At 37.6% G+C, this 19,418-nt stretch overlaps 1 protein-coding gene across 2 annotated transcripts in view; it reads left to right on the top strand.

Annotated features, from left to right (window-relative positions):
• The first annotated feature begins 473 nt into the window (after positions 1–473).
• Positions 474–19,418, top strand: part of LOC130727967 (uncharacterized) — a 37,404-nt gene continuing 18,459 nt past the window's right edge. For both annotated transcript variants that reach the window (XM_057579281.1, XM_057579282.1), the window contains exons 1-17: positions 474–891; positions 1,000–1,109; positions 1,328–1,400; positions 1,749–1,810; positions 2,224–2,365; positions 3,449–3,664; positions 3,791–3,857; positions 6,620–7,019; positions 7,892–8,039; positions 8,154–8,314; positions 11,863–11,962; positions 12,225–12,299; positions 12,400–12,534; positions 13,517–13,606; positions 15,383–15,565; positions 15,650–15,754; positions 16,504–16,662. In XM_057579281.1, coding sequence (XP_057435264.1) covers positions 751–891; positions 1,000–1,109; positions 1,328–1,400; positions 1,749–1,810; positions 2,224–2,365; positions 3,449–3,664; positions 3,791–3,857; positions 6,620–7,019; positions 7,892–8,039; positions 8,154–8,314; positions 11,863–11,962; positions 12,225–12,299; positions 12,400–12,534; positions 13,517–13,606; positions 15,383–15,565; positions 15,650–15,754; positions 16,504–16,662 — 2,367 coding nt within the window. In that variant the 5' untranslated portion in view covers positions 474–750. The remainder of the gene's footprint in view (positions 892–999; positions 1,110–1,327; positions 1,401–1,748; positions 1,811–2,223; positions 2,366–3,448; positions 3,665–3,790; positions 3,858–6,619; positions 7,020–7,891; positions 8,040–8,153; positions 8,315–11,862; positions 11,963–12,224; positions 12,300–12,399; positions 12,535–13,516; positions 13,607–15,382; positions 15,566–15,649; positions 15,755–16,503; positions 16,663–19,418) is intronic.

Raw genomic sequence — 19,418 nt, 5'->3', positions numbered from 1 at the left:
CCATTTAAACCCGTATGTTTAATGTCATGTAGACGTCAGATTGTCGGGTTTCGGGCCGAAAACCGTTTTGTGGGGGCATGAATCCTCTCCATTGGAAAAAAAACTTGAGAGTATCAAGTTGCTCCATCTAACCATTGGATTTAATTTTCTCCGACTTCCCTAGTCCTTAAATACACAAAGTGTAATTTTTTTTTTCAATGAAAATGATCGATACCCCCCATTCCGTAGACACTCGTAATTTTGACACAAAAAGAACCGGCTCATCCCTAGTTTTTTTATAGGCAAATGTTAGTTGTTAATAATGTTAGTAAATTATTCAACCCTAGGATTCAAACCTTAAACTCTTAACTTTTCATCCCACCTAGTCTTATGTGAGCTTACCACTTAAGTTAACCCTCATGCTCATGTAAAAAGCTTATCACACATTTCACCTCCATTCAACGACAAGCCCATTAGACCAAGATTAATGAAAAAAGAACAGGGAAAAAAAAACCAATCTGAGTTGGAGTGGAAGGGTTAATGGTGGCAGCCATGTCTGTTCTGAATCTAAAAACACCCAAGACGACTCGCAATTAGGTCCCAGTTTTTGGTTCGCTGCTGCTTAATGCTATAAACTCCCAACCCTTCTTCCTTCAACAAAACCAAACCAAACACTCTCGCGCGCACGCACTCAAAAACACAAACAAACACTCAATCCTGTTCCATTTCTAACTGCTCGCACCGAAACGCGGTGGTTCCAACTTCACTCCGATGGCGGTTTCCACATCCGACGTGGCGGCGATGTACTCGCTCCTATCCAATTCCATGAGCGCCGATCACCGCCACCGTGGCCCCGCTGAGCAAGCCCTCACTCAATCCGAGTCCAGACCCGGCTTCTGCTCCTGCCTCCTTGTACCCCCTCTCTCACTCTCTCTTAGGGTTCCGATGAACCTCGCATTGTCGCTTTTCGTTTTGTTTTGTTGTGTTCTGAGGTTTTGCTTTTGGTGAATTGAACTGCAGGAAGTGATTACGGCGAAGGATTTGGCGGCGCAGGTGGATGTGCGGTTAATGGCCACCGTGTATTTCAAGAACAGCATCAATCGATACTGGCGGCATCGCCGCTATTCCTCGTAAGTGCTTATGTGTTAGGTTGTTTGTATTAGCTTTACTATCTGTTCACAAAGAAAAAAGTTTGTTGTAATTAAAATGCAGCTAGGATTTTCTTAAAAAAGATTAAAGAAGTGCAAATGTGTTTTAGTGTAAAAAATCAAGCTGAACCTAACATGCAAAGCGTGTGGATTGTGTTGTGTTTTTTTGTTTTTGTTTTAATTCTCTGCCGTCGGTTCAGGGGAATTAGCAATGAGGAGAAAATACATCTGAGGCAGAAGTTGTTGATGCACTTGAGAGAAGAGAATGACCAGGTTTTTTTTTTCATTTTTAAAACTAGGCTTTAGATGGTGCTTGTTTGTGATTTCATACAAGATGGACCTTGTTTGTGATGGACCTTGTTAGTTACTTAGATACTTGAAATGATCTCATTGATGGGTTGGTTGGTTCATAATCAGTGTTGTTCAGTCTGCACGGTTCCGTGTAACTATTGTGTGGTTTTATAGACCTTATGATAAATGAACTCATCTTCCACCCTTGCCCCTCTCTCTGGGAGGAGTTTTTTTTTGTTTTTTTAATTTAATTTTACTGTATACTTTTGTGAACTGTGATAAGCTGTAGATATTTACTTCTTCTATTTCCTTTGATTTTTCAAAATGCAGATAGCTCTAATGTTGGCTGTTCTAATCTCCAAAATTGCTCGGATCGATTATCCCAAAGAATGGTACATTTTGATTTTTATTTCTTTAGTCTCCTGGGATGCTTACCATGTCTACAATAACGCATTTGAAATTTCATTCCCGCTTTTCTACTCCTTTTCAGTTGAATATTTAGTTGAATGAACTCCTACAGCTGTCAGCTTATGTTTTGTTTAATGGATTCTGGTCTCCTACTTGTACTAAAAAATAATGTCTAAAATATTTTTCATATATTATTTACATCTGTACAAAAGTTGTTTCAGTTTATTTTCATTTTCTGTGAGATGAGCATCATCAACATGTGAAATGAATTTTTGATGAATCAATTTTATCAGTTACCTTGCTGTTCGGTTGCTATGCATTCATCTTCTTTCTAGTTTTGACATTTTATCTTGAAGCAAGCCCTACATGCTGATATGCTAATTTAATGACTTCTCAGGCCAGACATCTTCTTAATTTTATCGCAACAACTTCAATCAGCTGATATTCTTGCTTCCCACCGAATCTTCATGATTCTATTTAGAACTTTAAAGGAGTTGTCTACAAAACGCCTTACTGCAGACCAACGCCACTTTGCAGAGGTGCAGCTCCTTTTATCCTGGTTTCTCTTTTATTTTTTCTTGCTTGAGTTGTCTCACTCTTTGCCTTAATGTTTTACACTGCAGACTTAAAAATATCTACTTTCATTATCTGAATAACTGCAAACTTCAAAACCCTAAAAAGAAATTAACTCAAGTCTAACATGCACTAAAGTCTCACGCTAAACTTTTGGTTTCTGGGTATACCTCAATGAGCTCAAGTGAGCACTCTTATCCTCCGTTTGGTTATAAACCTAACTCTCAAGAGCTCTCACACTTGAAATACCTAATTTATCTTCAAGAGTTTGTGGTTCAAGGCGATATTTTGGTGGGGTTTTGGTGAAGAAAAAAAAGCAAATTGAAGATGATAAGGAAAGGGTATCACTGGCAGAAAGAAAAAGAGAGACGGGAGGGGTCGATAGGCTGGAAATAATCGTGGGTAAGGTGTTGTGGTACTAATTTGGGTGCGTATTAAAGTTTTTAATTTTATTTTTTTATAAAGAAACGGTGCGTTTCATTGCAAGTATTAAAGTTATGTACAATACTGAAAATCTGTGAAACACATCATGATGTGTAAAATTTAATGTCTTGGCAATGACTTCTAGTTCCATACTATGCTTTTCCTTCCTTTGTTTTTGTCCTTTTATGTTTGTTATGTATTTCTAATTTTTATGTTTGTTATATATTTCTAATTTCTAATTTTTTAGTGATAGTAACCTAGATGAATATAGGTGAAACCATTAGAAAGGATCTAGATTTAAATGGTTTGTACTACACATCATCTACGGTAGAACATAATGGCATTGTTTGGTCCTTGTAACTGACCCATCTGAGTGGAAAAAGTTGTTGTTGTTGGGGTATTATATTACTAATTTCCTTATACACTAATGATTACACTGATCTAACCTTATGAAGTACCTATGGTCTAGTTTCTAGGCTCTGATGGGGTTTATATTGACTCACATTTTATTGTTTTTCCTCAATATTTTGAATCTTACTGGTTCTGCCTCAGAGTTACGCATTACTGTTTCAGTAACCTGTATGTTCTCTGAATAATAGAACATATTCATCCACTTCCTTTGGCAGATATCATCCCATTTCTTTGATTATAGCTGGCGCCTGTGGCAAAGTGATGTGCAGACAATACTGCATGGTTTCTCAACTCTTTCTCAAAGCTTTAATTCAAATGCTGAAGATCAGCACCATGATCTTTATCTTACGTGTGAGAGATGGTTGTTATGTTCAAAGATCATACGGCAATTAGTTATTTCAGGATTTCAAAGTGATTCAAAGTGTTTTCAGGTAATTATCTATATGTTATGTTTTCATCCTCTACACTATACAGTTTTTCTGTGTCTTGAGGAGTTTAGCACCCTTGATTTTCAATTCGAAATATAAGTTACTGGGCCTGACATTATTATTTTGTAGGAGGTTCGACCAGTCAAGGAAGTATCACCTGTGCTCTTAAGTTCCATTCAATCACTTCTTCCATATTGTGAGATTTCTATTTTTTTGCACATGTATTTTAGTAAACAAACTATATAATCAAAGTTTGTAAATTGAAAACATTGAGAATTGTTTGCTTCCTGCACATGAGCCATTCCATCATTGTATGGTACTTAAATATATAATCTTTAGCATGTCCAGTTGAGTTCTATTGAATGATAATGTGTTATTTAGACTTTTCTCTCTAGTTATTTATCTGGGATTTTGATGATCCAAATATGTGAATAAATTATCTTTTAATTGGTGTGCAAACTGAAGTTGCCAAGGAAGATTTGTACCATGGGTCAACTTGGAGTCTATTCCTTTTTAACTACTATTGGCTGTGCTTAGGTACACCCAATATCTAATCTAATGCTTTAACGCATGCTTTTTGTGAGATGTTGGATATATAGTCTTAACTCTTAATTGGTAAGTCAAGAGAGTAAGTTCAGAACTTGAATTTTGGAGAGCGTCTTTGGAATGAAAAGATTTTTGTTAAGTAGTATTACAGAGTATATAGGATGCTAGTTCAGTAAGATGCAAGTGAGAATGTTTTGGAGTTGATTATCACACTATCACATTATTCCACTAATTGGATGATTCAAGTATATTGAATCCTTCTTATGAAGTGAAGGGAGATTGATGGGGATGTAACACAGAAGTCAAGCTGGCTGGATGAAATGGAGAACTGTGATTGTTGGTCAGTAGTTTAGTTTGTTTAAGGCAGTTTTAGTTAGTTGAGAGAGTTAGTTAGAGAGTAGAGAGAGATAATATATAAATAAGAGAGTATCATCTTCGGGATCATTTTGTAATTGGGAATTAGGGAGATGTGCATGTGCAGAGACTCTCGAATTACTCAGCAATCATTGTATTTTCTATTCTTGAATATTTAGTTTTCTTCTTCTTATTGGCTGGTTCATATTAAATGGTATCAGAGCTCCATCCAGGAGTTGTGGGTAACAAAAGAGTAGTCATAGATAGCAAGAGAATGGAAGAAAGGTTGGAAGAAATTGAGAGGAAGTTGGAACTGTGGAAGAGAGGCGGCGTTGAATGAAATAGAATAAGGCGTGGGAGGGAGAAAGAGAAGCAAGATTCAAGAAATTGGAAGAAGGGATGGAGAAGCTGGCTAGGGTGTTGGGTGTTCGACGTAAGTAGAAAGAGAGGGAGAAGAGTTCAGTCACGGTGGAGGAAGAACATACAAGAGGACTCAGAGGTTGTGGTAAGGAGAAATGTACCATCAACAGGAGCAAACTTCAAAGGGAAAGGTGAATCTGGTGGTGCATATTGTGACTACAAGACCGGGAAGCGCAAGGCTGAGTTTTCTGCTCAAGCGCCTATTGCCAAAACCATCGGAGGGGACAACAAGGACTGTGACAAGGCAGAGGCAGTTAAAGCAGCTAGGGTGATTTCCTTGGCAGAGAGGACGACAGGCACTGCCAAGCGTCCACTGGCTAAACCACCAGACCATGGTACTAGCACGGAGGACGACGACACAAGAGATAAAGCTGGTGTTGTGTTATGGATAAGTGCTGATACGGGCTTTGGTGACAAACAAGGGTAAGGCTGAGGTGAATTTTGCAATAGAGAGGGAAACAGCGACAGGTTTGTCTCACACGTCTAATACTGGTTCACGGTTCGGAAGAGGTGGAGAGGAAGGGCAAGATTTAAAGTATTGGGTCCAGCCCAAAACAGAGAAAAATAAGAAAGCTGGGCCAAGCCTAAACTCATTGGGTACTAGGAGCCTATAAAGATAAAACTGTTTTTCTCTGAATGGCAACAAAGATTAAAATGAGTAATTTCTGGTGCTGCGAGAAAGGGGGATCAAGGGGACCATGGAGGGCAATTTTAACCCCTTATCAGTTACTTGCACTTTATGCTTTTTGCAATTGGATCCAGGTGGAAGCTGTGACTCCCCATTTTTGTACCTTTGGAAAAATTGCTCCATTCTTAAGCTTCTACTCAATCCCTCACCTTGAGGACAAGGTGAATGTTCAGGCGCAAAGTATTGACAGGTTGCCGTAGTTAGTAGTTTAGTTAGTTTGTGGCAGTTTTTGTTTTTTGAGAGAGTTAGGTAGAAAGTGAGAGAGAGAATTTTATAAATAAGAGAGTTAGTGAGAGTATATGATTATCTTTGGGATCATTTGTAATTGGGAATTAGGGAGAGGTGCTGAGACTCTCAGACTCGAATTACTCAGCGACCATTGTAGTTTTATTCTTGAATATTTATTTTTCTTATTGGCTGGTTCTTATCATAATGTACTGGGCATAACTTGTATTGAAATGCCCTGTCAAATTCAATAGAAAATTCTCTCCGAAAGCTGTACTGCAAAAGCTGTAAGGCTAGCATTGCTCTATGGTAGTGGGTGATGGGTACTAGCTAATTGTCAACTGTCAACAAAAAATAAATAGATAAAGAAATAAAGCAGAGATAATACTAAGATTGATCAATGGATTTGCAAATTACAATTATATTTTTGTAAAGCACAATGGACAATATAGTGATATACATTGACTACCTTCTCTTATTCTGTGGCGATGGCTTTGTAGACTTTGTATATCCAACATATATGATGTTTACATGTTTCTTAATTTATCTTTAGCTTTCAGTGCCCAGGATTATGTTGCACTAGGTCTTGTTTTCTGCTTTTTTAGCAAGTAATTAGCAGTAGCTATATGCTATGTGGCGAGATGCCTTCTAAAAATTGAACCTTAAAATGCTAAGGCTACGTATTTCTTCATTTTAGTCTAACAGGACATTTCATTTGTCTGCAGATTCGACTTTTCAAAAGCAATATCCTAAATTTTGGGACTTCTTAAAGAGGACATGTACCAAATTGATGAAAATTTTAGTTGCCTTTCAGGGCAGACATCCTTATTCATTTGGTGATAAATTTGTGCTTTCATCAGTCATGGACTTCTGTTTGAATAGGATAACGGACCCTGAGCCATATCTATTGTCATTTGAACAATTTCTCATTCAATGTATGGTGATGATTAAGAATATTCTGGAATGTAAGGAATATAAGCCGACTCTTACTGGTCGAGTGATGGATGAAAATGGTGTTACACTGGAGCAGATTAAGAAAAATATTTCCAGTGCAGTTGGTGGTGTTTTAAGTTCCCTTTTGCCCAATGAACGGATAGTCCTCTTGTGTAATGTGTTGATACAAAGGTATTTACTTTGCAGTGCCTTCTTGGCTTACTTATTTTGCCTATATTTTGTCTCCTTTTTATCAGTTGAGTAAGATCTAAAGGTATGCAATATGTTTTATACATGTAAGTTTTATGCAAATAGAGTCAATGGAAAAGGGGGTGTTTCAAGCCTTTTATGTTTATCAAAGTCAATGAAATTGACAGCTTGTTTAGTAGTCGTTTTTCAGAGATTCTTCTCTACGAGATCCATGGACCTTTTTTTGTTAGTATAAAAAGTGCTGTAATGCTTCCTGTGAATGAAGCTGAACATATTTGGAAACTCATCTGTATTTCTGAGGTATTCTAGGATGAAGGGCCTAAATAGTTTTAGGATAAACTCTTGATAAAGTTACTTTGAAATAGATAAGGGGACTAAATACATGGGATTGGAGCAATCGATACATATTAAAATACACTCAAGAGAAATAAATCACTTGAACCTGTAAGTCTCCTGAAGGTGTACATCTGCCCTACTGCTTCAAAGAAATAGTGATACTTAACTACTATTCTGCATTACAAAATCATATTCATTACTTTCACCTTTAAGTTATGAAAACCCTATTATAGTGAGGACGTTCAGGGAGGTTTCTGTGTCGTTTAAGAATTGTGTGTTCATGGCTGCATATTTGCAAATAATTGATTGAGCAGACATCTTTAAGTGTTAATATAGGTTTTGAAAATCCACTAAGTAATGGAGATCAAATTAAACTTTCCTTTTTATAATATTTTTGACACTGATGAACGGCTTAGATTTAGTTGTACGGTTGTAATTTACATCAAGACTTAGTGATATTTTTCTTTATGATTATGCCCTCTATTGCCAGCCTAAACAGAACCCTTATCATACTACAGGTATTTTGTTCTGACTGCAAGTGATCTGGAGGAGTGGTATCGTAACCCCGAGTCTTTTCATCATGAGCAGGATATGGTCCAGTGGACAGAAAAATTGAGGCCATGTGCTGAGGCTCTATACATCGTATTGTTTGAAAATTATAGCCAAGTAGGTGGCATTTAAATATCATAGGTTAACTAGTATTTCTATTACTGAAAATTTCACTCTGGCTATATTGATTATGGATTAATGTTGATGTATAATCATGACTGTTATTTTTAGCTGCTATGTCCTGTGGTGGTTTCTCTTCTTCAAGAGGCCATGAATAGTTGCCCGACTTCAGTGACAGAAATTACTCCTGCATTGCTTCTTAAAGATGCTGCCTATGGTGCTGCTGCTTATGTTTATTATGAACTCTCAAACTACTTGAGCTTTAAAGACTGGTGAGTTCAAAACTACTCTGCTCTCTATAACTGCTTTTTTTTTATAAGTTTATGTATGAACCATATTCCTTAAAAAGTTGTAGATTATGGTAGTTTTATTGTGTATTTCATTTATCTATTGAAAATATTGAATGTGATTGAATGTTAGGCCGTAAAGAGTCAACAAAAAAGTAATTTCAATATTTAAAAATGAGAATGTTACGATGGATGAGGGGATAAACAAGACAAGATAGGGTTAGGAATGCAATGATTAGTGAGAGAATTTTGGTAGCTTTAATTTTAGTGAGAGAATCTTAGATAGTTTTGGCATGTAATAGAAAGGACACAAAGAAGTGTCATTTAAGAGGTTGACCAAATGGAGGAGTAGGACAGTCCTATAGCTAGAGGTATAGAGGAAGACTAAGAAAGACTAGAGGCAAAACCGTCAAGAGACGTTTAGATGGAAAAAGTTAGTGCTCATTTGGATCAGCATTGTGGGAATTGATTATGGACAAAATTGATTTTGGTAAAATACTAAAGTTGATTATGGTAAAAGTGAGTTGAAGATGAAGTGATTTATGTTGGATACATTATGAGAAAAGTGATTTCTATCGGATAATGTTATGAAATTAAGCTTTGAAATCCCATTATTGATTATGATCTACCGCAGAAGCTAGGTTTTGTAGCTTCATCCTAAAATTGGTTTTAGAGCTAGAATCAATTGTGAAAGAAAACATCAATACACTCAAAAATTGATTTTAACACGGAGAACAATTTTGACGTATATGAACGGGGCATCCAAACACCTTGTTAATCTTTTAACTTAATATAGGACGAATGGTTTGTTGATACACCGAGCTAGTTGGTCTTTATATGGAGCAATCTCCTAGGTTCGTTTCTCAGGGGGAGTCTAATTTGGTTTGCAAATTTCAAATCTTTATGGCCTTATTCAGTAACCTCGGGCTTGGTTTGGAAGATTCAGTATTGTCATCCAAGAACTTGGTATGTCTTGTTGTGAATATGATTATACCATCTTCTATTGGCATAGGCCTCAGGGAAAATGCATCTATCTGGTTCTTTATGTTGAGGGCATTGTTATCACTGGAGATGGTCATAATGACATTGATAGATTGAAGCAACATTTATTTCGTCGCTGTCAAACCAAGGACTTGGCCTTGCTCAAATACTTTTTGGGCATTGACGTAGATTGTTAGATTTCATAGAGTGAGAGAGAGGAAGAGAGAGATATCATGATTGAAACTCTGATTCTATTCAATGAATGATGTTATGATACAATGTGTTCATATTTATTAATCTCAGTTAGTAACTAACTTATCATACTACCCATGTGCTCATGCTGTCTGTTGTAACAGCTTAACAATAACAAAAATCGTAATTCTCTACAATAGGAGTTTAGTAACTGTATACTCCAACATAGAATGACTGGTATTGTTGTCTCTCAAAGGAAGTATGCCTGGGATATTCTCAAAGAACCTGCAAACTATTAGACACTTATATGGATCTTAATGTCAAGCTTCTCCCAGGATAGGAGGAGCCTTTGACTGATCATGATATATATACAAGACTAGTTGGTAAGTTAAATTACCTTACCATTATTCGTCCAAACATTTCATTTGCGTTTTCGTGGTGAGGCAGTTTCTTCAGTCTCCTAGTGATAGTCATTGGGAGCAGCTATTTGAATCTCGAGGTATGTCATGAAATCTCCTGGTCAAGGTCTATTATATGAGAATAAAGGTCATACTCAGGTAATTGGTTATTTTGATGCTGATTCGGTTGGATCTCCTTTTGATAGATGTTCTACTTCAGGGTATTGTGTTTGTGTTCGAGGTTATCTAGTTTCATGGAAAAGTAAGAAGCAGGAAGTTATGACTAGATCTAGCGCTGAGGTTGAGTATCAGGCCATGGATTTGGTCACATGTGAGCTCATATGGTTTAAACAACTAGTCAACTACTATACATTAACAACTTGATCCATGTATCTAACCCGTTTAGTCAGAAAATGTTTGGTTGTTGTATTACTATCCAATTTTTGGTAATTGTAAAGTTGTATATAATGAAACAATCATAAGATTGAGGAGCTTAATTAGTTGGCTCTTTTTTTTAAGATAAAGATAAATTTTTGAGAGAAAGAAAGGGATAGAAGCACAAGATGTTGGAGAATAAGAAATCCTCAACAAAGAGAGAACAAACAAGTGAAAAAAAGAAAGGGAACTCCAAAAAACTAGCTAGTATAGGAGAGTGGTCCAGTCTCCAATCTCCATGCATATTTGCATTACATGTCTAAAAATACTGGTTCAGTTAAAATGTCCATGCGATGACCACTACAAAGAAACCATGAAAATGATTCTTTTCCATAAAATAACAAAATCAGAGGTAGGGTACACCCTTGAAGATGGGGGCATTCCTTTCCAAACGAAATCACAAAATCCACAAACAGCACATTGCCCCAAGATATGATTTTCCTACTTGTTAGAAATATTATATTAAACTGTTGTGTTTTCACCCAACAATTTAAAATTTTGGATACTTGGTGTATGATATGGTATCAGAGCCTTTATGACCAAATGGTCTGAACTTCGATCCGTGTAGCTCCATTATTCTAATAAAAGGTTGAATTTAACCCCAAGGTAGATGGAGTTGTTCACTGTTCACTGTTAACACTTAAAGCCTAATGAGCTCTTCCGTGAGTAGACATGTTAGAAATATAATATAAAATCATTTATGTGTTTTCACTCAACATCTTAAGCTTTTGGAAGAGTTGGTTTATGACAATTCTTTTCAAACCCTTGAAAGTAAATGTGTAGAAACGCATCCAATGATATAAGCTAGGTATCATCGCGGCTCAGTTTGCTGTCACAACTGGAGTGGCTGCTATTGCAGCTTATTATGCCGCTGTTTGTGTGCGATCTACGCGCGACAGGGAAGGGGCACGAACTTGTGCGGGGCTTTTCTGAAATTTCCAGATTTAAAAAGCCTGAAATGAAAAGTGCCCTTGGCTTTAAAACATTAAGAGAGTACTTTTAAGGGGATTTTCTAGAATTTCCACATGAAAGAAACCCTAAATGCCAGAGACTGTGCCTCTGCCTCCACTACCTAAGAGGCGAGACTTCGTCTCCTTTGCTCTCTCATGTGCGAACCACCACCGCCTGGCCTTCTCTCCTGTGACCCTCTGGCGACCACCATGTCGCGGCCATCCTGCTATGCCTGTTTTTGATTGTAAGTGATGCTCTGCGACATGCCTAAAGCTCACAAAAAATTACTAAAAGATTTATTCCAAAGGAAGCCACAGCTGGGCTGTAGAGAAATAAATGAGGCGCAGTTTCTGACTCAGATCTACACATAACACACATTAGGGAGGAGAGCCATCTGCCGTAATATAGCCTGCAACAAACCATTAGTGTTAACTTATATGATGATTCAGTTTTTTGCCTCTTTAATGACAGTTCAGTTTCATAGTTTATTATATATTTATAGTAGGCACATCTTTTTTAGGCTCTCATTGGAGTACAAATATTCTGATTATTTGTTATAAAACACTTTATTTGCAGGTTCAATGGTGCTTTATCGCCCGAACTCTCAAATGAACATCCAAATTCACGTATCATTCATCGAAAAGTTGCTGTAATTTTGGGGCAGTGGGTCTCTGAGGTATATAATATATAGAGTTGCTTTATAAATAAACTTCGGAATTTTTTGTAGTTCAATTTTATGAAAGGTTTGATGTAATGCTTTCTAGCACGTCCTATGCATTGTCAAATTCGAAACATACACAGATAAAATAATTTCGATGTAGATGCTGTGAAGGTTAATTGCAGGAAAATAACTCATTAATTTTTTTATCTGTCTAAAGCCTTCAATGTGTAACAAGCCCTTTGTATTTAATGTATTATGGATTTTCTATGCTTCACAGATTAAAGATGATACAAAAAGGCCTGTGTACTGTGCTTTAATCAGATTGTTACAGGGCAACGATTTATCAGTCCGGGTATGTTATGTAACCATGGTTTTCTGCTAGCTCGATGTTTTTGTTGTCATTATCTTTGCTTTGGTTCTATCAATCTAACCGTGTACCTTGAATTTTTTAGCTGGCAGCCTGTCGATCCATGTGCTTACATATTGAAGATGCAAACTTTTCAGACAAAGAGTTTGTCGATCTTCTTCCTAACTGTTGGGAGTCGTGTTTTAAATTGTTTGAGGAAGTTCAGGAATTTGACTCGAAGGTAAATCTACTGTCAAACAAGTTTTTCTTACTTGATGGAAAAATAAATCTTTTGGACTGTTTAGGAAAGACGGATGCGGGGGGACGATGGGAAATTCTCCTTCGATGGTAGTTTAAAATTCATGCAGGGTGAGGGGTTGTGGGTGAAGATCATTACCCTGCAAACTCTCTTTTTGTTCCCCTTGAGGATCGGGGAGGAATGATTTGGTTGATTGTTGGTAACAACGGTAATATGAATTAAGGGGAAGAATTGCTATGAAGTGGCTTGTATTTAATAATGGACCTCGTCTGTCATGTGATCCAGCCTACAAAGTCTGCAGTGGGATCTGGAGAGATTTTTCAATGAGATTTGGGATGGAACCTGAGGGTTTTTATGGTGTACTAAATCTCATACTAGTTTAGGTTGTAAAATATCAGCAACAGTGAAGATTTAGATGCATTGAGATTGCCTGTCTATTCCTTACAGACTGCATTAATCATAGTGAACTTTCTTTGTGTTGCCCTTGGATGGATGTAGGTATAGTTTACATTTCACAATAGGTCCATCCATGTTAATTTTTTTTTCCCCATTTCTCTTAATGTTTGTGCATCTGGTATTCTGGTTACAAGTTACAACAAGCTAAAGCTTACTTGGAATGGTTTTACTTAAACTTAGGTTTTGGTAAAGGGGAAACCCCTCAACCTCACCATTCTTGAAGTGAGCCTTTGATTACACTGGCTATTAATAACTATGGTTGGTGACAGACCTGTTAATATGCATTACGTTTTATTCTGTGATACAGAAATGTATCTGATCCAGCTGGGTGCCTTTATTTTAGACATTGTTTTAAATTTTTCTTTTTGTTTTAAAACTTATCTAGAATCAAATGAAGGCTGGCAAGCAAACCTATAAGTTGCAAACAATAATCTGAATCTGAATTTTCTTTCAACAATTGGTCCTATTACTGAATCGTAGTTCATATACTCTTCAAATGTTTCTTCAGGTTCAGATTTTGAATTTGATCTCTATCCTTATTGGACATGTTAGCGAAGTTATTCCATTTGCAAACAAGTTGGTGCAGTTTTTTCAGAAGGTACTATAAGAATAATCCTGTTTTTGTTTGTTGTCTATTAAGTCATTTGCATTTGGTGCTTGGTTAAGGTTCACAAGAAAAGAGGGGTATTTTATTTTATTTTTCTATTTCAGTAAATTGAGAGTCGGTTTCTTTACTATAAAATAGATAAGGAATGAGCAATTAAAAACACCAACTCATAGTTTGGTATTCTGATTAGGTTAACAATTATCGAAGATTCGAAGTGTATTATTATTTTTCTGCTAAAGATAAAATTTTTGGGCAACATGGCACATAAAATATGAATGTTATTCAGGATTGAAAATATACATGTACATCATCGTTATCAAATTTAGAATCAAATTGTGAACTGGAAGGCTTATGTTCCAAATTGTGCATAGAAAGTATCTTGGTTTGTAAGATTCATGCTCAAGAATTAAAATAGCATAAGAATTAAATTAGCATTTTAAAGTAGAATAACTCATGATATAATTGGCTAACTGAAATATAAAATTCAAAATATAGGTAACTCATTATATAGCTAACAAAAATATCTATGATACTGCACATACACAGGCTATGCACATGGCACAGTAGTCAGCAGAACACTTGGAAGCACATCACTTAATAACTCTTGGCAGGCGTACCAAATCGTACGAGTAGTACTAGTACAAAACTCCTCTAAAATCACACATTTGATTTGCTAGATCAAAGAAGCATTAAGAGAAGATGTAATCTCAAGAGATTTGAAAGAGATGAATAGAAGTGAATCACAGTTTGTACTGAAGATCAGTAGCCCTTAACCTATGAAATCTAGCAACACATTACAAGAGAGAGGGAGAGAAAGATGGGGGGAGGCAGAGAGGCAAACTCTAAAGAACGGCACATTACTCCTTAGGATCTTAATCTTCTGCATCCTGAGAGAGAATCCCAACTCACCAAATCCAATTCCAGTGGGTTCAAACTTAACCCATATCACTTCGATTCAAATAGATCCACTTCTAAAAGCATGAGACTTAATCCCAATCTCGAGTTTTCCTGCTAAAAAAATGGAAAATTGGTCACAAAAATGTTAAAAATCTTTATGATGTCTAGGAGTGTAGGAACATGCAGCACTGAGTGTGGGTACGTACATAATCCAGAATTTCCAGACCTTATGAGTTTAACTTGGGCATCCCAACGTCTGAGCATTCGGACACATAGCTCCAGAATGTACTTAATTCAAACTTCAGCTTGAACATCCCTTGGTGCAACTCTGAGCGATGGGCTATGCTGCTCTAGAAACTAGGATGCATTTCTTTAATATTTGGCTATTGAGTGTTCCAACGAGCAAACTTTGGGCGTCCCAACATTTGAAGGCAGCAAGCAACTTGAAATTTCAGCACCTGAACGTTGCAACATATACATTTGGACATCCCACCATGCAACAAAGATGAACTAATTCTGCTCTTTAGTCCCTTCTTGGGATAACTCCCTTTATAAATCATTCAAAAAAGATCAATTGAACATCATATTATAATAATTTCTTAAAACAATTTAACATATCTCTCAACCAAATACTACAATGAATCCACTTCAATTGTGAACCTATCATATGCTTCTGAATTCTCTCTTCACTCTCTGTTTCCTCTTCTTCCTCCCTTTCTAATTCTGAACCTATCAGTAGATTAGATATAAATCTATTAACATGTTATTCACATTCTTATTTTACCATCTATTAACATGTTATTCACATTCTTATTCACGCTTACCACATTTGAATTTTTCTTACTTCTCTGTTGCTTTTATTATTGCAAGGTCTGGGAGGAATCTTCTGGTGAAAGTCTGCTGCAGATTCAGCTGCTGGTTGCTTTGAGAAACTTTGTGGTTGCACTTGGGTACCAGTCTCCCATTTGCTATAATATACTACTGCCAATTCTGGAGAATGGGATTGATATTAATAGCCCAGATGAACTCAATCTTCTTGAAGATAGCATGCTGGTAATCCTGCTGTCTATTTTTAACCAATTAGAGGTTCTATTTTGTGAGATTATGTAATGAAAATTCAACTGCATAACCTTTCAGTTATGGGAGGCCACTCTTTCTCAAGCTCCATCTATGGTGCCTCAATTGTTATCATATTTTTCACGCCTTGTTGCGATTATGGAAAGAAATTTTGACCATTTGCAGGTTAGACTTAGTTCCAAACTCTAATAATTTTGAATTTACTCAAGTATTTGTATTCAAAAGAAAGGTAGTGCCTGTGTTAGTGACTCTACGATGAAGTAGTCATGGAAAAGTTTTAATGTGCATAATTGTTGGATTAGGAGTTGTGACAACTATATTACATGTACGTGTGTTCAGGGACGTGACCAGAAAACATAGTTTTTGGGGGTGGGGGATGTAACACATGTTATTTAAATATTTACAACAACTAATTTTATTTCGTGCCTGTTTGTTTAGAATGTAAAATGTTGCATAAGTAATATTTTAAATTAATGACCATAAATTCATTCTATGTCTACTTCCTTCCACATTTTTTCGCACCTTTTCTAATCATATTTTATGATCATTGGTTCATATATTAGAATTGGTTGGATAGCATATTTGAGTCTGGCATGAGGCACATCAATGTAATTTTTCCCCCTGTCTAGTTTCTTGATAACTCAACTATATCAAGATTTGTCCAGCATATGCAAATATATGTAATTGCGCATTTCTTTATTTGATGGAGAGTGATCGAAATTTTTGCTAATAGCATCTCTCTGCTTCTGTGCTGTGTTTATCAACTTGAAAACTTTATTGGCGCCTATGGCATTGCTGGTTAGTTATATATTGTCGCTTGTTTAGTTAGTACTCATCCCAATGGCCAGTTGTTTATGACCTTTTTTTGATATCTTTGTTATATTCTATGTTCATTCTCTTCATCTAAAGTACAGGTTGCAGTTAACATAATTGAAGATTACATAATTTTGGGTGGAAATGACTTTCTGAGCATGCATGCTACAAATATTGCTAAAATTCTTGACTTAATTGTCGGAAATGTCAGTGACAAAGGCCTCCTTTCAGTTCTTCCTGTCATTGATATCTTAATACAGGTATATTATTCCCAACTTGTAATTATAATTGCCAAAATTGTGTAAACTCCTGGGATTTTTAGGATATAATTCCTCCTGTTAAGAGTTCTAGGTATAGGTTAAATATGGAAAAGAGAGAAAGATGGCTAAGAGGATGTAAATAATGTCTAGATTCATTATATGGTATAACTAATCATGTATTCACATTGATGAGGTTATCTGTGATATTTCTTTTAATTACTTTTGTCTATATAATGTAGCCTGCACTCTGTGGTTGAAACACTGTTTTCTCCATATGCCTCTCCTGTTTTCTCTCATACAACAATATGCCTAAGAGCCTAATAAACGTAATATTTTAAAATACCTGTTTTTTCACCTTATTCCTAAGCATTTATTTGAATTTGGATTTGGTGCTTTCCTAGGCCGTTGTTTGACTAGCATCTTAGAGTAGCTTTTTGACCTTACGAGTCATCCAGCATTTTTGTTTTGACTATGCACTGGTTTATTTTAAATGAACCATCCGCAGATCTGAAATAAATAAGTGGTTATTTTAGACCATTTTTGGTTATTTTAAATCCTTAGTTCTTAACTCTTTAGTCTATTAGTTGTTTTTTATTTCTTGAGAGGATTATCCGATATCGATATTAATATGTTCCTGTGCTTGTGCCTTAATTTTTAATGTAGGATTATTCTGAACATTTTGTTTTATTATAAGTTGGATGATAGCAGTGTTATCAATCAGGCATCTATGTTTATGATAGCAGGCCAGAAACCTACCATAGAAATATGGCACTAATGGAATTGCGGATAATGGTGCCAGAGCCATAATAAAAATATAACATATATACAAAAAACCTGCATGATACAATAAAATGCTCCATCAAATATAAAAAAAGAACTAATAACCTGTTAGGAATGCTAGCCTAGTGCCAGGTCCATATGAGAGCTTAGTCCATCAGGAGGTTGCGGGCCCAAAGGTTTGGAGGGTATATTCCAGAAGGGGTAGGACCGTAGGAAAGGGATTGGCAAGTAACTGCCTAACAGAATGGAGAGAGAGAGTGATTGTATTAGCTGCAGCATATAAGGGGAGTAAGAGAGGTTGAGAGGTTATCTTGGAGAATCCTAAGCTAATAGAATGAATAGGAAGCTATAGCTTCCTATAGGAGCCTAGCTCTGGGCAGATTCTGGGAACCATTCCCTCACTGTAAACCTTTCCATTAAACATCCATAAACAATCACTGTTAGTTCTTTTACCTGTTATTTGCTCTATTTGGTATTCTCATGTCTTGGTTCCTACCAATTTGGTCCGACCTGCCGGATCCTTCTGTCAGGGCCAGTGAATGCCACCCCGTAAATCCAAAAACACCACAGTTCCCATGGAGGCGAAAATCGACGCATTGGAGCTGGAGCTCGCGGATGTTCGATCCTCCCTAGCGGCGGTCACGACGGCTGTCAAGGACTTGCCGACGTCGCTTGTCGCGATGATGGAGAAATCGCTAGGCAAATCATTGCGCGATGAGGAGTCCAGTGTCAACCGCGATCCCGGCGAAATATTGGGAGTGAAGAATAGCACGGCGAGGCAGATTACAGATCTGACGCATGGAGCTGAGACGGAACGACGCATTGACCGAGTTCCGGCACTCGGTGAAGAAGGTGGAGTTACCCCTCTTTGACGGTAAGGATCGTGCTGGTTGGATCTCGAGAGCGGAGGTATACTTCAGGGTCCAAGAAATTTCACCAGAGGTGAAGGTCAGTCTAGCTCAGCTGAGCATGGATGGACCTACCATTCACTTCTACAACTCAGTCCTGGAATCGGAGGAGTCGCTCACATGGGACTGGCTGAGAGAGGCGTTGTTGGAGCGCTACGGCGGGCACGTCGACGTGTATGAACAGCTGACAGAGCTCCGTCAGCGAGGATCTGTCGAGGAGTACATCACGGAGTTTGAGTACCTCACTGCTCAAATTCCTAAGCTACCCGACAAGCAATTCCAAGGTTACTTCCTTCATGGCTTGAAGGAGGAGATCAGAGGAAAGGTGCGGAGCTTGGCGGCGATGGGTGGCGTGAACCGATCCAAGTTGTTGGTCCTGACGAGAGCAGTAGAGAAGGAGGTTAAGGGTGAAAACGGGCCAGGTTATTCCCGGGGCAACCGATTTGGAGCTAACCCAAGTTTCAAAGGTGGACCGGGGGTGTCGGGTCGGGCTGGTGGAACGGATTGGGTATGGGTCAAGGGCAACAAGGAGTCGGGACCCACAAACAAGCCCAATTTTGTTGGCCCAAAAACGAAAACAAAAACTCAGAATGAACAAAAAAGGTTTGGGCCGAGAGATAGAGGGTTTTCCCATTTAACTTACCCACAATTGTTGGAGAGGAGGCAAAAGGGCCAATGTTTCAAATGTGGAGGCCCCTATCACCCACTTCACCAGTGTCTAGACAAACAACTCAGAGTTTTAATCGTGGAAGAGGGAGATGAGGATTCAGAGGAAGGGAATGTTCTGGCTATGGAAGTTGAAGACCCAGATTATGAAATTCAGGGAGAGATGAGCATGATGCGTTTTTACAACATCGCAAGCAACCCTCAGGAGCAGCCACACACCATGAAGCTTCAGGGCAACATCCACGGCGTACCAGTATTGGTGTTGATCGACAGTGGGGCAACCCACAATTTCATCGATCAGAAGCTTGTGCAGCGCTTGGGTTGGGAGGTGGTAGACACCCCGTGCATGACCATCAAATTAGGTGATGGGTTTCAATCCCACGCCAGAGGTCGTTGCAAAAG

The sequence above is a fragment of the Lotus japonicus genome, chromosome 1 (genome assembly GCF_012489685.1).
Source record: "Lotus japonicus ecotype B-129 chromosome 1, LjGifu_v1.2".
NCBI lineage: Eukaryota > Viridiplantae > Streptophyta > Magnoliopsida > Fabales > Fabaceae > Lotus > Lotus japonicus.
This window is presented reverse-complemented; position numbering and strand designations above follow the sequence as displayed.